At 41.8% G+C, this 18,706-nt stretch overlaps 1 protein-coding gene across 1 annotated transcript; it reads left to right on the top strand.

The window, feature by feature from the left end:
* The first annotated feature begins 17,067 nt into the window (after positions 1 to 17,067).
* LOC122672198 lies at positions 17,068 to 17,718 on the top strand. The gene has a single exon (XM_043869695.1). The coding sequence runs from the start codon at positions 17,068 to 17,070 to the stop codon at positions 17,716 to 17,718; it is 651 nt and encodes a 216-aa protein (XP_043725630.1).
* The last annotated feature ends 988 nt before the right edge of the window (positions 17,719 to 18,706 follow it).

The following is an 18,706-nucleotide window of genomic DNA, read 5'->3' as shown; positions in this document are numbered from 1 at the left end:
CATGTTGTTCTAGGGCTGTGGGTGAGGATCCAAAAGGCTAGGATCTAGTCTGACCACAAATAGCAACATTGGGCGTTTCACTAGGCATTTGGTTGTAACGCCGAGTGCATCGCCCAGTCCCTGGTTAACACTAGATTTCTCAAGCTAAAACAGAATTTGCTTGTTGGTTTCACCCCAAATTCGATTTGGGATGACCCCAGAGGGTAGTAACACTTATATTGAGGCTATTGTAATGGGCTTACATGATCCTAACCAGGATTAGCTAATGGGTTGATGGATTGGGTTCATTAAAGAATCAGGCTATAATCAGACTTATAGGCATCATTAATTCACATAAACAACATGAATTCAGGTTATATTTATCTATTACATTAGCAAATCTAAGCTATAAAACAATAACCACAACATGCATGCAAGAATCTATGTGTCTATTCCATCGTTTATGTGATACATACCTGATCTAGCACGAGACTACTCTATACACATGGCTAGAATAGGAAATCTATGCACCTACAGCTTGTAACAGCATAAAAGGGAAGGAAAACATATGCAAGAAGGCTTGCATGCAATGATCCATGTCTCAACTATGTACTCTACATGATTCTACACAAGGAAACATGGTAGGATATGGCTATATGATTAAGTCTTTGGAATTCACATACATGGAACAGAATCTGGGAAACATGAGGGGGGGTAGGATAGGTTCTATGGGGGTCACCTTCAAGCTTAGAGAATTCGGCCAAGACTCCTAGGCTTCACTCTTCTTCTTCTCTTCTTCCTCTCCTACCTTCTCCCTCTCTTTCCTTCTTTCTCTTTTCCTCTCCAACGTTTTGAACACTAGGAGATGAAATCTAAAAATGGGCCATCTATTTATAGGCCTTGGGTAACTAAGGCCTGTTTGGCCAAGGCTGCTCCCATTGAAAATGCATTTTTCACTTGCTTCTCTCTATTTAACTCTATGTAGATGGGGCCCACATGGTTCTAAGGCTGGGGGATGGCTCCTATATGTCCTAAGGGGTGTTTTAAAGGAATTCAATAGCAAAGCACATGGTTCCCACAAGTCTTGAATGAAAATACAGGTTCTAGCAACTCTAGGACTTGCATTGGGTGTTTGGTGCATCGCCCAGAGAATGCAGCTTTTGCTGATTTTGCATTGCCTCAGCACAAGGGTTGGGGCTTTCACATGGGAACATTCCCCCCCAGACATTACCAAGGTAAATCAGGTATGAATGTGGGCATGGCCCCCAGGAATTTATTACGCAGTGATTACCTGGTGTGGGAGTTGTACATCTGATGATGCACAAAGCAGTTGCATGGTGATGGTACCCATCCTTTTACTGGTAAGTAGGATGCCATCAGTGGGGGCTCCTTACTGATCATAATCATCGAAGTAATACACCACAAGGTGCTTGAGTGAGTGACCTCAGGCTCTGATCCTATAGCAAGGTACTAGTCAGTTTGGGGCAGGTTTAACATTCTCCCCTCCTAATAGAAATTTCGTCCTTGAAATTGGCTTACCTTGTTGTCCAAAGAGTTGAGGATATTTTTTGCGCATTTCTTCCTCCCGCTCCCAAGATGCTTCTTTAGGTGGGTGGTTTCCCCATCTAACTTTAACAAATGTAACCGTGCGGTTGTAGAGGTCATGTTCCTTTCTATCCCATATCTCTGATGGCTGCTCCTCATAAGTCATATCGGCATCAAGATGCTCCGGTTCTGCTGAGAGTACATGTGTCGGGTTGTTGACGTATTTCTTTAACATCGACACATGGAATATGTCGTGGACACCCTCCAAAGATGGCGGTAGGGCCAATCGGTATGTTACCGGCCCAATCCTCTTCAAAATTTCATATGGTCCAATGTACCTTGCGCTCAGTTTCCCCTTCTTGTTCAACTGCAATAGGCCTTTTACTAGAGAGACCCAGAGGAATACCTTTTCGCCACCCCAAACTTGATGTCCTTCCTCCGGTTGTCAGTGTAGCTCTTTTGTTTGGACTGAGCCGCTCAGATCGCAACCACCTTCTCACAAGCTGCTTGTATCATCTCGGGACCTAGATATTTCTATTCTCTGACTCCGTCCCAATATAATGGCGTGCGGCACCTTCTGCCATACAGGGCCTTGTATGGTGCCATGCCAATGGTGGAGTGGTAGACATTATTGTAAGCAAATTCTACCAAGGGAATATGGGCGTCCTAACTATCCTTCATCTCTAACACACAGGCTCTGAGCATGTCTTCCAAAGTCTGGATGGTCCTTTTAGATTGTCTGTCTATCTGGGGATGAAAAGCGGTGCTAAGATTTAGCTTAGATCCCAGGGCTTGTTGTAGACTCTTCCAAAATCTTGATGTGAATCAGGGATCTCTATTGGATACAATGCTCACAGGCACGCCATGCTGTCAGACTAAATTTTTAATGTAGAGCTAGGCGAGCTTTCCATGGAGTAAGTTATCTTGATGGGAATAAAGTGAGCTGCTTTCGTCAAGCCATCGACTATTACCCAGATTGCATTCATTCCCTTCCTCGTATTTGGCAAGCTGGTCACGAAGTCCATGGTAATCCTTTCCCATTTCCATTCTGGAATCGGGAGTGGTTGCAATAACCCATAGGGTCTGTGCCTCTCCGCTTTTATCTGCTGGCAAGTGAGGCGTTCTGATACGTACAATGCTATGGTGTGGCTTCATCCTGATCCACCAATAGTATCTCTTCAGGTCCTTATACATTTTGGTGTTGCCAGGGTGTGTTGAGTAAGGTGAATTGTGCGCTTCCCTAAGGATTCGGTTTTGGACATCATAATCGGCTAGAATGCACAACCTATCTCTAAACTTCAGTGCTCCATCATTGGAGATCGAGAAGTCTGGATCCTGGTGAATTTCTTGTCCAATTTCCTCTAGGCTATTTTTCAATAATTTCCTCGCTGATCGATGGTTTCACATCCATTGCTGCCAGCAGAGTGGCAGTTCCTTCAGTTACAAGTTCCAGATCGAACTTCCTAGCTTCTTCTATTAGCTGATCGTTAACGACCAGTGATGTAGGGATATGGTTTGGGATTTCCTGCTAAGCACGTCAGCCACAACGTTGGCCTTCCCCGGGTGGTATTGGATGTCGCAATCGTAATCCTTTACCAATTCCAACCACCTCTTCTGCCTCATGTTTAGCTCCTTTTGGGTGAAGAAATACTTCAGGCCCTTATGATTAGTAAAGATTTCGTTCCTTTCTCCATATAGATAGTGCCACCAGATTTTTAAGGCAAATGCCACCGTGACTAACTCCAGGTTGTGGGTAAGGTAGTTCTTCTCGTGTTCCTTCAGCTGTCTGGAGGTGTAGGTTACCACTTTCTCTTTTTGCATTAATACGGCACCCAACACTACTTGGGACACATCCGTGTACACTACCATGCCACCGGTACCATCTGGAATATTTAATACTGGTGCTGACACCAACCGATCTCTCAATTCTTGGAGGCTCTTCTCACACGCGTCGGTCCATTCAAACTTTGCCCCCTTCTTCGTGAGCTTTGTCATTGGTACCGATATGCGGAAGAAGTCTTTGATGAATCACTCGTAATATCCAGCCAGTCCCAGAAAACTATAGATTTCCATTGCCTTCTTTGGGGTCTCCCCTTCAAGAACCGCCTTTACCTTGTCTGGGTCCACTTTAATGCCTGCCTTGGTGATGATATGTCCGAGGAACCCAATCTGGTGGAGCCAAAATTCGCACTTACTGAATTTGGCAAACAATTGATGCTCTCTCAACTGCTGTAACATCAATCTTAGGTGTCAAGCTTCTTTACTTTTGGAGTAGACTACATTTTCGTCGATAAATACGATGACACACTTGTCTAATATATTGTGGAATACTCTGTTCATCAAGTCCATAAATGCTGCTGGAGCATTGGTTAACTTGAACGACACTAGGAATTCATAATGCCCGTATCGGGTTCTGAACGCCATCTTGTAAATGTCGCTACTCTTGATCCTCAGCTGATGATATCCAGACCTCAGATCGATCTTTGAGAATAACTTCACGCCTTGTAATTGGTCAAACAGGTTGTCAATGCATGGCAACGGGTATCGGTTCTTGATGGTAAGCTTATTCAGTTCTTGATAGTCGATGCACAGATGCATGCTTCCATCCTTCTTTCGCACAAATAGTACTGGTGCCCCCCAAGGAGATACCCTTGGCCGGATAAATCCTTTTTTTTAACAAGTCTTGCAGATGAACCTGCAACTCCTTTAACTCCATGGGTGCCATCGTGTATGGTGCCTTGGATATAGGTGCTGCACCAGGAACTAAGTCGATCACGAACTATGTCTCCCGATCTGGCGGCAGCTGAGTCGGGTCATCTGGAAAAACATCGGGAAACTCCCTAATGACATCAAGTTCTTCCAATGACCTAACATTGTTCGGTATCCATTAACATGGCTAAATAGCCCTGGCATCCTTCCTCCAGCAACATTTGTGCCCGGAGGGCGGATAGGGTTATCTTCTTGGGTTTCTTCGCCCGCTCACTCTGGTAGGTGAATTCTACACTGTCTTTTAATTTAAATAAAATCTTCTTCTCCGAAGACATGACGTTTGCCCCTTACGCCGTTAGCCAATCCATGCCCAATATCATGTCAAAATCCTTCATGTCAAACTTTATCAAGCGAGCCGTCAAATTCCGCCCATAGACTCCTATTGGCCAAGACTCATAGACCTCCCTCAAGCTCACAACACTTCCAGTCGGAGTGCTAACTACTAATTTATGGCCTATGTCCTTCAGCTGAATGTTCATTTTATTCGCAAACGTGGTTAAAACGAAGGAGTGGGATTCACTAGAGTCAAATAACACTCATGCAGAAGCGGATGATATGATTAATGTACCTTGGGTTTGAATGAAAGATAATGATGCAATCAATTCTCTTGCATTCAGTCCACTAACTGGCAGGGTTGTGGGTAAGTACCAGTCATTACTTCCAGGTTTGCCTCCGCTTCTTCATTGGTTAGTGTGAACACTTTCCCTTGTGTTCTATTATCCTAGGGCTGGAAAGGTCGGGCGGCAGACTGAAATGGCAGGTAGGGACTATATCTCCGGCTGGCACATTCTCTTGCTATGTGCCCGAACTTGTTGAACATGAAGCATCTGTTGGATGGAGCGGTTAAAGGGGAGACTTGGCTTGCTTGGCTCGTTACTGGTCAGGGTGGTGGGGCAGCTGTTGTTGTTTGACTTTGAGTGGGTTGGACGTATTAAGTAGTCCAATTAAAAGCAGGGCAAAAAGATTAAGAAGTTTGGCCCACTTCTGGCTGCCGGTACTGTCTTGGGCTGGGATTTAGGCCAGACCCTCTCTAAACCTTATTGGGTCAATTATAGTTCTAGAAGGTGCTCGACCTTTTCCCAATCCCCTATGGCACCGTAGACTTCTCCTTCAGTCTCTCTTCCATTTTCTTGGCCTTATCATCCATTTGGGTATAGGTCAGAATGTACAAGACTGATAGGATGGAACCAATCTCAGGCTTAAGCCCCTTCTCAAACTTCTTCATCTTACTAACCTCTCCCTTCAAATGTTCCAGTGTGAAATGAAACAGGTCCTCAAACTGCTGTTGATAGTCAAGCACTGACTTCGATCCTTGCACAAGGGCAAAGAACTCGAATTCCTTCCAATCCCTGAAGCTCTTTGGAAAGTAATTCTTAAAGAAGACTTCTTTGAATTGGTCTCAAGTAGGGTTGGGATGAACTGCCTCTAGATTTGGTCGCATTACTTTCCACCATGCCTCGGCCTCATTCTGTAGCTGGTACCCGACGCATACCAGCTTCAGGCCGTCGGTTCATTCTAACATATTGAACGCTTTCTCAAATGCGCTAATCCATCTCTTCGGTTGCATCACCTCCGAACTGATCTTGGAAAATGTAGGCGGCTGAAGTTTCTTGAATCTCTCCATTACTTTAGTTGTAGAGTTATCGGCCGCATGTTGGGGCACAGGTGGTCGAAATTGCGAGGGTCGATTGGGTAGTGGTGGTGTTGCTCACTGCTATATCAAGGTTTTGAACTGGGCAGTCATTTGGCCCAACAATTCCTGTTGTTGTTGCATGGTCCGCATCATGGTTGTCATGATGATATTCACTTCGCCAGCGGCCATAGCTGGAGTTGGTGCAATTGCAGTAGCTAGAGGGGCTGTAGGCACCGGATTCGGGATGACTCGGGGCATCCTTGCAGAAGTAACCGACACTTCAAAGTTTTGAGCTTCAGCTCCATCTAGTAGTCCAACCTCTGGAACGAATTGAGGGCCTCTTCCACGCCGACCACCCCGGTTGGATCTTGTGTTAACCAGGATTGACTCACTGAAAAGGACCTCATGTATGAATAACTCTTCATTTCTTAGCTAAGGAAAGTTCTAGTTTTGACCTTAAGCATATAAGCTGTCATCCTCCAACTCACAGTATAGTAGTAACATCATATATCAAAGGAAAATAAATCGACACGAAAGATTGTACAAGACAAGCTAAAATAAAACCTATGATAGGAAAACATTTTGGTTTATACCTGTGTCTAGAAGGTAAGTTGTTCCAATCTTTTTCCTATTAAATAAGCCTATAGGTCTAGGTATGCTAGGTAACACTGAACCTCACTGGCTAATGCAAGATAAATAATGCGGTCCTCAGTGCTATAGGTGTCAGCATGTGCTAGGTATGCTAGGAGGTACTTTACAGCTCGGTTTTTAATCCTCTGGATTCGAGCTAGTCTCTTTTTTAGTTATCTAATGTAACGCATGTCGTTGGGGATTGCCAAGCCCGAACAACACAACCATTCCCTACCATGGAAAATTTAGGCATTAGTCCTCTAAGGTTGCTTTAGCCTAGGATGGGCATACTTATAGTTGCACGAACTCTGGCAACACGCACATGGAGAATCATAAGATGGAATGGTTCAGGGGTGTATGCAACCATCAATATCTCACAAATTTAATACAAAAGCTAGGTATATACATATTTGGAAACTTAAAGACGGAGCCAGCTAATACTGATGAGCAAATTTATGTGTGAACTCTTAGGGCATAAAGCATACATTTTACCACATTGGACAGAGTTACTCGGTGCTTTCTTGTGCTTTTCAGGATTTAGGTGAATTATTGTGAAAATGGAGGAGATGATGCTAAGGAGATGTTTTTAAGATTTTTAGATGTGTTAATAGTATGGATGCTTAGTCCATCGAGCCAGCTTCGCAACGGTTCAAACGGCACTTGATTCCGAGTTGAAACGAAGAAGTTATGGCCATTTTCGTAACGACGTGCGAAAGTGGTCTGCAGGGGTTTATTTATAATTATTAACAGTCGGATGGGGATAAAGTGAAGTGGAAGTTCGGATTTCAGGAGCCTTAATGGAATTATCAGAAGTTACTTTACTGTACCCGAAAGATTTCATTTGGAAGGCTCTGGACAGTCCAACTTCAACTTGAGATATCTTAGGCTCCCCAACTCCGAATTGGACGAAATTTGGGTCTATTTTGGGTGATTTTTCGCAAGGAACACAATGGTGAGGCCTATATAAGCACTCCATGCTCCACGTTTTCTGAAGGACAGAATGGGTATTTTATTTATTCTTAAAGGAATCCTAGTCATCACCCTTACTCTCTCTCTCTCCTCCAACTTCTCAAGGGCACTTCTGGAATTCTACTTGGGATAGATTTATATTTTCTCATCTATGGAAGGTTGAAAAATCAAAGATGCTTTGATTTTATTGCTTGGAGAAGATATCTACAAAGAAAAGGAAGCACATGTTAGAATTGGAAGTTTATTTTTCTAGAAATAGAAGGTTTATGTAAACAATCTTCTCTTCTTCTTCTTTCTTTTTTTTTTTTTTTTCTCTTTTTTTCTTAGGATTCAAGGCATTGTAAAAGAGGAAAGAGAAGAGAATATTCTCTTTTCTTAGGGAATATTTCTCCTACACTTTCATCTTCTCTCTTCTCCTCTCTTCCACCTATAAATACCCCCTACCTCTCTTGTAAAAATTGCTCATTCACTTAGTGAAATTTCTTCTCTTCTTCTCCTTCTAATTTGTGATTTTTGGCTTTTTTAAGTTCTAGTTTGCTTTTATGATTTTTAGTTAATGGTTATAATAAGTTTAGTTTATGCTTTAATTTCAATTTAAGTCTTCAATTGGGTTGTAATTTCTTAATTCTAGTTTAGGTTTTAAGCCTTCTAGTCTAAGTTCTTAAGTTGATGACAAGACTTGAAGATTTAGAAGAGGAGGTCATGTTAAGTTTATGCAAGTATTCAAGCTTTTCAATTACATTCATGCAAGCACATCCAGGTTTTACTATCTAAACTCTCAATCTCATTCTCCATCTCCTCTATCTCTCTCTATCTTCTTCTTCTTCCCCCTCTATTTCTTTTATTTTAATTTTATATGGTTGTGGTTTATGGATGCATTTTTATTCCCTTATTTCTTTTTATATGGGTAGTATGTGTGGCTGTATTTTTTTTCCTTTCAATTCGCTTTAGTTTGATAGGTTAGATACTCATGTGTTAAGACGCCGATTTAATCCCTTAATTTTGTTAGATGCTTATGAGTTTGGATGCATTGATTTTCGTTAGTTTAATTAGTTTAATTTAACACTTTAATTTGGTTAACTTTGCATTACTTTTAAGTTAGTTAAATAGAGTGGTGTATATCTCCTCGTGTTCGACCCGTAGCTACGATTGACCCGTACGCTTGCGGTTTTATTTTAACTCAAACAAATACCCTTACCTGCATTCCTATATTAAGCATTGGATTAGGTCTGACCATTGGCAAAATATATTCTCGATGCGAGTGGTGTGGTACTGGAGGTAACTAAATCTCCTTCAATGATATTGAAATCCCTAGTCATAAGGTCCATGTTATAGTGTATCTGGTCTTGTAGATACCTACGGTCACTTATCATAATCTCAAGCTTTTGATTCAGGTCATGTATGTTGTTCTCATCATAGTGATAATCCGAAATTGGCCATAGAAAGTATTCCATTGTGAGTTCAGTTTTCGTGCTCGTGTGTCGACACGTCACTCCCGACACCTAAAGAAAACATCCAGTTAGATTAATGTATAGTTTTCCTCGTTCTTACCTATATATGTATAGATTCTCAACTACTTTTCACACACACAAGTTCCTACACACCAGTATATGTATATACATTCATACCCATACATACATAGGTTATTCATTATTATTTTACCATTATTATATTATTATTATTTTTTTTTTAATATGGACCAATATCACCATGTTCAAATAAATGCTTTGGAGTGTTCATGCATCTCTATTATGTAAGTTGGTTCAAGCCAAATTAAAGAAAACACAAAAAAAAAAATAGTTGTCTGCCATTCTCTTGGCGTTCAACTGGGCGTTTAGGTGTATGGCCCAGTGCTAATGCCCAGAGAATCGGTGACTGCTATTTTACTCAGTATGAACTCCACTTTCTCATTTCTTTCTTCTATTTTGTGAGGTCTGGAGCTTCAAGGTTGCACCCAAAGTGCCTTGTGAGTTACTCCCGAGCATTCTACGGCATCCCTGCACAATTCCGCGCCCTCACGCAAGCTCTAGGTGAGTCTATGGTAGACATTTGCCTATTTTCTAAAAATTTTCCAGATTTTCTACCCTTTTTTCTTTGTAAAACCCTAACCTGGTTCTTGTTGTTTGTAATGTAGCTATATCTTGAAGCCAAAGGCACAATACAACAAGGAAATCGGTATCCCTCAAGCGTCTATGGTCAAATCCATCTTCATCTTCGTCTTCGACCGTTCCTTCTCCTACAGCCAGTGATGGATCCTCATCCAAAGAGCATGAGTTCAATCAATATTGGTTCTCATGTTACCAACATGAGCAAGAATGGAAGAATTTCCGAGACAAGAGAATTGTAAACGAAAGAGTGGTAGAGGTGGACTTTTAACAGTTCAAGCTCTATGCAAGGTTCAATGCCCTAGGTTGAGCATCGATGCTATCTCCAACCCTCCCATGTTACCCCAACCTTGTTCGGCATTTTTATGGAAATCTCATCCCAACGGTTGGGACGGGGGCTTTGGGCTCCAGAGTAGGGTGAAGGGGGTGGACATAGTACTTACCCCAGCTATTTTGGCTGAAATCCTTCAGTTCCCCAATAGAGGAAAGAAGTCCTATCACAGGCCACGGGTGGACGCCTCAGATCAGTTTTCCATGGAGACAAGGAGTCAAGTGTTCAAGGACCTCATTGGTTCAAAAAGGGCTCCAAAGTCTGAGGTGAGCTACAAGCCCATAGCGAGGATCTTAAGTAGCTGCATTTCCTACAACATCTATCCCAAGGGTGGTAACCGGGGTAGTATCTCGATGTTGCGAGCATATATTACCTATTGTCTACTGATGGTGGGTAAGGGAGGACCCGAAATTAACCTGCCACATCCGCTGATGGAGGTTATGTTTTATAATGCCAAGAATCCAGCGAATGGGAATCTGCCCTATGGGAGGTCTCCTACCCAGGTTTTTGCACACTTTGGGGTTACCCTTACTGGAGAGTTTGAGGGGGTTGAGGGTAAGAAGCCAATCAGTAAAACTTCCATTAAGAAAATGAAAATGGCAGAGGAGCCAGAGAGCGGCACTGAGGAGTAAGAAGAAGAAGAAACAGAGGAGGAGGAGGAAGCTGGGGATGTAGGTACCCAGGGGGATGTCAATGTAGACCCCGATGTACAATTTTAGGATCTCCCCACATATGGCCATTCGGAGGCTTCCACTTCGCAGGCACCACCTCCAGCACCAGAGGCTTTCGGATGGGAGGACGTGATGACATAGTTTAGGGGTATACGTACCCAGTACCCAGGTGTCATCAAGATGGGACGATGGTTTCACTTCTCTAGAGGGAAGAGTGGGTTCCATTGAACAATGGCTGAACTTCTGGGATGCTCATTTTCAGATTAGCTCATGTCAGCCACAGCCCCTATAGGATGATGATCCAGCTCAAGAGTAGTTCTACCAGCTCAGATGTCTCTAGTTTAGGAATCCATGTTTTATTTCTAATTCATGCTTTATGTATTTCCCTATTACCAGTTGGTACTTTTCCTTTCTAGGTTGTAATCAGAAGTAGTACCTTCAGTTTCGAAGCAAGAAGTACCGACTCATGCCCCTTTTTATTATATGAATCTTGTTTCCTAATCATTTTGTTAGTCTCTATGGTGCTTTATTCACAAGCTTATCTCATATTTATTTATTTCCTTATTTCCTTATCTTTTAATTGTTAGTTACCCTATCTTCGCAGTTTGTGAGTATAGAAAGAACTTCTCGCTCTAATACCAAGCTTTGTCACGCCCGAAACCACCCACAGGAGGATTGGACTAGTGACCCAGAATGTATGATGATAATCCGCCAAATCCCCAGGATCCAGAAGTAGTTAATATCACTCACAAACATAAACACCCACAATAATGGAAAAATAGAATACAGAGTGTTGCGAAAGCTAAAATAGCTAGGGTCAGAAACAAAAGCTCAAGTAAGCTATACAAAAGAGGGCAAGAAACAGAAGCCCAAGTAAGCTATACAAAAGAAGGGAAATTAGTAGATCCTATCTACCCAAAAGAATCCCTAAGGTTAGATTAAGTAAGCTGCTCCATCTCTTAAGGGTCATCCTCAAGGGTCACCCAGATCACCCACACCAGAGGGATAACCTCCGTCGGGGTCCAAACCCACACAATCAAAATCAACATTGCCCTCCTGCTCATGACGATTCTCCCAACCATCGAGATATCCACTTGCAGTATCATCTAAAAGAGAACATACAAGAGTGTGAGCTCCACCGAGCCATGAATGAAATATAACCATGCATGCATATGCAAGCACAACCATGAGACTATATGCATGATGTTCATTGTTATTACTAAGCCACCTAACAATCAGACTAAGGCATGTATAGTGCTACTACAATCCCCAATACATGTATCCCTGGTGCGGGCCTTTAACCCTTTCCCGCCATACACCCATTGAGTTCTTAGAGAAAACTAGTCGACTCCAACATCCTCTCCATGGTCAGCCCAACCAGCCCTCTATGATTGGTCTGTGATACCATCTTTCTTGAGGACAGGCACCCAATCGAAAAATACCTGTGGTATTAGTTCTCTCATAGACATCCAACACCTTAAACTCTGTTGGAAAGGGCTCGTAGCATGGGTGATGATACCCTAATCATATGCATTCTATATGACATAGTACGAGTCAGGTGGTGCCCCGCATCCCATTCTATGGGCCACCACAAGCCCCGTTTCCAAGCCGACTACGATATCTAAACTAACAGATTATAAGTAAGCAGTTGCATTGACAATTCTCAATACAGATCCAATAAAACAAGAGAATGTAAATTAAGACAGTAGAATAAAATTTATTATCGTTGTCATGATTCATCAGTCACGTTACACATGCACATATGGTGTACTTTCACTCACTTTGTTCAAGTCCTGCTTGCCCTTCGGTCTGCCTGGTCCCGGTTGGACTCTGACACAGCACTTCGTACGCCCAGGCTACAACCTATGTTAATGGGGCCACTAAAACATGTTAGATACTATTTAGAAAAGGTTAGAGTCCTAGGGTAGGTTGGGTTAAAATTTGGATGCCCAACAGTTAAGTTAACAATCTCTGGGACTTGCACTGGGCCTTAGGGTGAAACACCCAATAAATCATCCAAAGATGCAAAATACAGAAATTTTATGGATTTTCCCATAGGGTTTACTTACTTTTAGTCCTAGCAGTCTTGGGAAGTGATGGCAAGATCCCCCCCAGAGTTGGTCTATGACCCAGTGTTGGTTCCTGACCTCCTTTGGGTCCATTGTTGCACCCAGGGTATGGATATCAGCAAGGGTGGATGGGGTAGGGTTTTAAGATGATTTTCATGTCTCCCATGCTGTTCTAGGGTTGTGGGTAAGGATCCAAAAGGCTAGGATCAAGTCTGACCACAAACAACAACACTGGGCGTTTGGGTGTAACGCCAAGTGCATCGCCCAGTCCCTGTTTAACACGAGATTTTTGAATCTAAAACAGAATTTTCTTGTTGGTTTCACCCCAAATTCGATTTGGGATGACCCCTGAGGGGGTCCAGTGGTTTCGTCGCAAGTGGGAAGGGAAGACGGTGACTGACTCCTCCAGTCGCGACACGATTGATCAGCTGGCGAGGTGTTTCATCCTCTATCTTCTTTTTTTTTTCTTTTTTTTTTTCTTTTTTTCTTTTTTGAATTGGAGAGCTTTAATAGGGGGGATAGGGGATGGGGATAGGTCCCAAGGTGGTTTGAACTCAGAACCTCTTATTTGAGGTGTCTCATCCTTTATCTTTGGAGAACATCTAGTTCAGCACCAGTGGTATGAGGATCAACATCTCCATGGTGTGGTACCTAAGAGAAATATCGCAGGTGAAATTCACTTTTCCATAAGAATTTTATGAATTTGCGATTTAACTTTAATGGACTCATTTCCTTATTATTATTATTTTTTTTTTGAAGTGACCAATCTAGGTGTTTTTTCACTAAGATGCTTACGCACCCTTAGGTTTTTAAGGGATCAGCTCAAACGCAGTTCCTTTGTTTAGGAAACTTCAGACTTAGTACTTCTTGAGCTGGTCCATGTTTGTTTGCTAAGGGATGGCAAAAAAAGTAAATGTATATTGCTACGGAAAAATCAATTGCGTTGCTCTAAAAGATAATCCACTACGGTTGTTGTCAAACCGTTGTCATCAATAGAATTAGGCAACGGTTAATACTTTAATGCCATAAAAAATAATCTTCTGCTACGGTTTATATGCTACCATTGCAAAAAAAAACCTCTTAGGTAATTTTGGCCATTATATTCTGCGACGTTTAATATTTACCGTTATGATAAAAAACCTTAAATTGTCATAAAGGTTGTCGCCCAACAGTTAGTATATCACCGTGGTTAAAAATCATTTGTAGCAATGGTTATTATATTACCGTTCTAATAAATAATGTTTAGCAACGGTAAACTATATTCCGTCGCTCTAGTTGATATTTGGCGGCAGTGGTATATTTACCATTGTTATAAATTCTATTGAGCGACGGTGGTAGTTTACTATTGTGATAAATAATATTAGGCAACGGTAATATTTTTAACCGTTGCTATAAATTATTTTTGTTGTAGTGTGACGGCCTCCATAAACTCTACCCTCCTGACCCTTATCAATGACTACAAACTGAAAGAACCCAATTATAATGACTGACATCGGAGTATTATGTTACTCTTGCCTGCAGAACGTCTGTCTGGAGTTCTCGATGAGATGGCCACTCAGAAATCCATTAATGATGATTATAATCAACATGAAGTCTACGAATACTTTCACTCATGTGATTCAAAGGCTATGTTATACATCCTTGAATCAGTTGATAAATCGATCACTGACTTTGTCAAAGGCATAACATTTGCCACTGATATGATGGATAAGCTCAAGGAACTTTTCGGTTAGACTGATTTGCATGATGAGACAAACAGCTTGCCTGGTCAAGATTTCCTTCACGTAGTAAGGTCCTCTCCAATTAGGCCTGAACTTGCCCCTTGGGTCGTGGATGGGTGCTCTTTGTTCTTGGAGAACCAAATCTCCTTCTTTAATATTGCATGGGCAAACTCCTTTGTTGAATGCCCTTGCTCCTGAGTTGGTACTTTTTGAGGTGGTCCATGGCTTTCATCCTCTTTTCATCTAGCAGGTTGAATGAACTGTAAACTAGAAAGGGTCATTATGGCAGTTTTTATAATGGTAATGATCAATTATGCATGACATGTGGCCTTCCATTTTTACAAGACACAAGGTTAAGCCTCAAATTGTGGAGTATATGCCTCATGAGACAACTTTTTGATAAATAAATATGTAGAGAAAACATATGTCATCCATACAAATTCTTATAGATGTCAAATATGAACAAGCCATCCTGGTAAGGTGTCCCATATGCTCCAACAATGGCAGCCTTTAAGAGATCCATTCGATCTTCATAAACTCGCACGTATATCCCTATTGAAAATAAGATATAGGATTTAAGGTTGTAGGACATAAGCTAATTAAGCTCCAAAAAGATCCTTGACTCCTTACCACATATTAGGCTTCCTTAAGAACTGATACATTAGACATTCCTAGAAGGTTTTTATCAAGAACACCCCAATCTTGTTGAATCTTCTTGAGCCATTTCCTTCAATTGTTATTCTGCAAATTCGAATGGTCAGTGTGCTCAAGTTGGTTATTTCTTAGGGGGATAATGTGCAATATATGCAGCAATGGTCGACTTTCAGCATATGCAAATGTACATAATGGATGTAAGCATTTCTTAAATAGGATAACCATCACAGATTAGGGTATAAAGCATCAGAAAAAGGAAGCAAGCCTGAAAGGATGAGCCAAGAATACCAGAAGGCAAGCGCTTTCAAGATGAAGAAACCATCTCCATACTTCAAGACTTTGAATGGATACTTCGTCAAAGAAGGGGATAGATTCCCTTACTGTGGAAACATTGAGCCTTGGTTCAATCATGACGCTGGAAGTCTCCAACCAGAATTTGAAGTCTTCTTTCAGGACAATATCGATTGGGTCACCCTCGAAGTAGAATAGATGAAACTGAAAGCTGCTAGAGAGGAACTGGACATCGGAGGATTATTCGAGATAGCCATGATTTTTGCGGGAGATAAAGAGTGGCCAGAGCTCATCTGTTAATTCACCCACTCCAAGAACCAATTGCAAACTGGATTAGTGTCTCTAAAAGGTTCAGAAAGAAAGAATCTCAAGGAGTGGTCAGCTCTGAGTTAGTTATATCTGTTGATGAGTTTGTCGAGTCGGTTTGTACTCCTGCTTTTATCATGAATGAAATCGCCCATTCCGAGTATGTCTCCTCTTCTTCTGATTCTTCTTCTGATGATGATGATATCCTTGAACATCACCATTTAATAAAACAATTGAAGCAAAGAAAGGCCCAACCTGTCCGAGAGGACATATGCCCCATAAATTTTGGAACAGAACAATGCCCCCGAATGGTTAAAATTGGTTCCTCACTTAGCAAAGAGGAAGTTGGTCAAATGACAGCCCTGTTGAAAGAATTCCAAGAAGTGTTTGCTTGGTCCTATAAGGATATACTCGATATCGATCCAGAGATAGTGCAACATCAACTACCTACTTATCTAGATGCATGGCTCATCAAGCAAAAGCCCAGAAGAATGTGACCTGAATGGAGCGAGAAGATCAAGGAAGAAGTCATAAAGCAGTGGAATGCAGGATTCCCACAAGTAACACAGTACCCCCAGTGGTTGTCCAATATTGTCCCTGTACCCAAGAAAGATGGGAAGGTGAGAATGTGCATGGATTTCTGGGACCTCAATAAAGTGAGCCCTAGAGACGACTTACTCTTGCCACACATTGACATATTGGTCGACAACACGACAAAACATGCCATGTTATCATTCATGGACGGGTACAATCAGATCAGCATGTGCCTGAAGGACAGAGAGAAGACAGCATTTACCACATCATGGGGGAACTTATTGTTAAAAGGTAATGCCCTTTGTCTTGAAAAATGCTGGGGCAACATACTAGAGAGCAGCAACAACCGTTTTCCATGACATGATATACAAAGAGGTGGAAGTGTACGTAGATGACATGATTGTCAAACTAGTTACCCAACAGGGGCACTTTGAGGTATTAAGAAACTTCTTCAAATGAATTAAAGAGTACAAGTTGAATTTGAATCCTTAGAAGTATGTGTTCAGAGCAACAACACAAAAACTCCTAGGATTTCTTGTTAGTGAAAGAGGGAGAGAAGTGGATCCCAACAAGATAAAGTGTATAACAGAAATGTCAGCACCAAAAATAGAGAAAGAGGTTTGAGGCTTCTTAGGCCGAATTCAGTACATAAGTTGGTTCATAGCTCGTTTAACCACAATTTATGAACCCATCTTCAAGCTCCTGGGGAAAGAAGAACCAAAGGAATGGAATGATGAATGCCAAGAGGCGTTCATAAGGATAAAAGAATAACTAATGAATCCACCTGTTCTTATTCCGCCAGTATTGGGTGAGCCTCTATTGTTATATCTGTCTATTAGGAAACATCAATGGGATGAATGATGGCACAACAATATCAGAAGAGTGGAGGAGAACATGCAGTTTACTACTTAAGCGAGAAACTGTTGGAGTATGAAACTCACTACACCTCATTGGAAAATATGTGCACCGCTTTAGTTTGGGCAACCAGGAGACTAAGGCACTGCATGATCACACAACCGATACGGCTCATTTCAAGGATGGATCCAATTAAGTACCTCTTTGAGAAGCCAGCTTTGACAAGGAGGATGGCCAAATGGTTGTTACTGTTGTCAGAGTTTGACATTACCTATGTCAACCAGAAGTCCATAAAAGGACCAGCAATCTCAAACTATCTAGTCGCATACCCAATCGGGGTAGATTCACAACCGCTAGAAGACTCATTCGCAGATGAGAATTTGGCATTTGTGGAAGAAGAAAACTGTAAAGACCGGTGGCAATTGTACTTCAACGATGCAGCCAATCAGAGAGGATATGGGGTAGGGATATTGTTGATAACCCCAGATGATCTCTATTTTCCATTTGCATTCCGACTAGAATTCCCGTGCACTAATAACATTGTAGAATATGAAGCCTACGTAATTGGCCTCGAAGCTGCCATGGCACTAGAAATAAAAAAGTTAAAGATTTATGGGGATTTGTCGATCGTGATTTACCAGACCCAAGGAAAGTGAAAAATGAAGGATGAGAAATTAAAGCCCTACCAGAACGTTTGGAGAGCTTGATTAAGAGCTTTGATGAATTCACCTTCGAGTATTTGCCAAGGGATAACAATAGATTCGTAGATGCCTTAGCCACTTTGGCTTCAATGGTCGAATGCAGTCCAAATACTTAGATCCGCCCATTCTTGGTAGATAAAAGATGCAAGCCAACGTATGAAGAATCGATAAATGCTCTAACGGCTGATGAAAGGACATGGTTTGCACCTATCATCAATTTTATCAGGGAAAGGAAATATCCTTTGAATTCCATGACAGGTGAACAAAAGCGATTACGGAAGAATGCACACAGTTTATGCTCCAAGGTGACATATTCTATAAAAGGTCTTATGACGGCATACAATTGTTCTGTACACGAAGACCAAGCCCAGGTGATTATGGAAGGAATCCACTAGGGGATCTGCAGACCTCAAATGAATGCCAGGATGCTCACCAAGAAAATCCTCAAAATGGGATACTATTGGACAACCATGGAAGCCGATTGTGCATCATTCATCAGGAGGTGTCACAAATGTCAGATATTTGCCAATATCATCCATATTCCTCCAATGGAGCTTCAATCATTGAATGCTCCTTGGCAATTTTCAACATGGGGCATTGACATAATATGGAAAGTTATGCCAAAGGCATCTAATGGACACGAATTCATCCTCGTTGCCATAGATTATTTCACCAAATGGGTGGAGGCACAGTCTTATGCTGTCTTGACAGCTGCAAAGGTAGCAAAGTTCATCAGGGAGAACATCATATGCAGGTATGGAGTACCACATACCCTTATATCCGATTAAGGAGCGCATTTCTAGGGAAAGGTGGACAAATTCTGCACCAAGTTTGGTATCCAAAGGCATCGATCTACGACTTACAGACCACAGACTAATGTAGCAGTGGAAGCAGCCCACAAGAATGTCAAAGTCATATTGCAAAAAATTGCTAATACTCACAA

Source organism: Telopea speciosissima, chromosome 8 (assembly GCF_018873765.1).
Source record: "Telopea speciosissima isolate NSW1024214 ecotype Mountain lineage chromosome 8, Tspe_v1, whole genome shotgun sequence".
Lineage (NCBI taxonomy): Eukaryota > Viridiplantae > Streptophyta > Magnoliopsida > Proteales > Proteaceae > Telopea > Telopea speciosissima.
The sequence above is the reverse complement of the archived record's forward strand: the minus strand, read 5'-3'. Positions and strand labels throughout refer to the sequence as shown.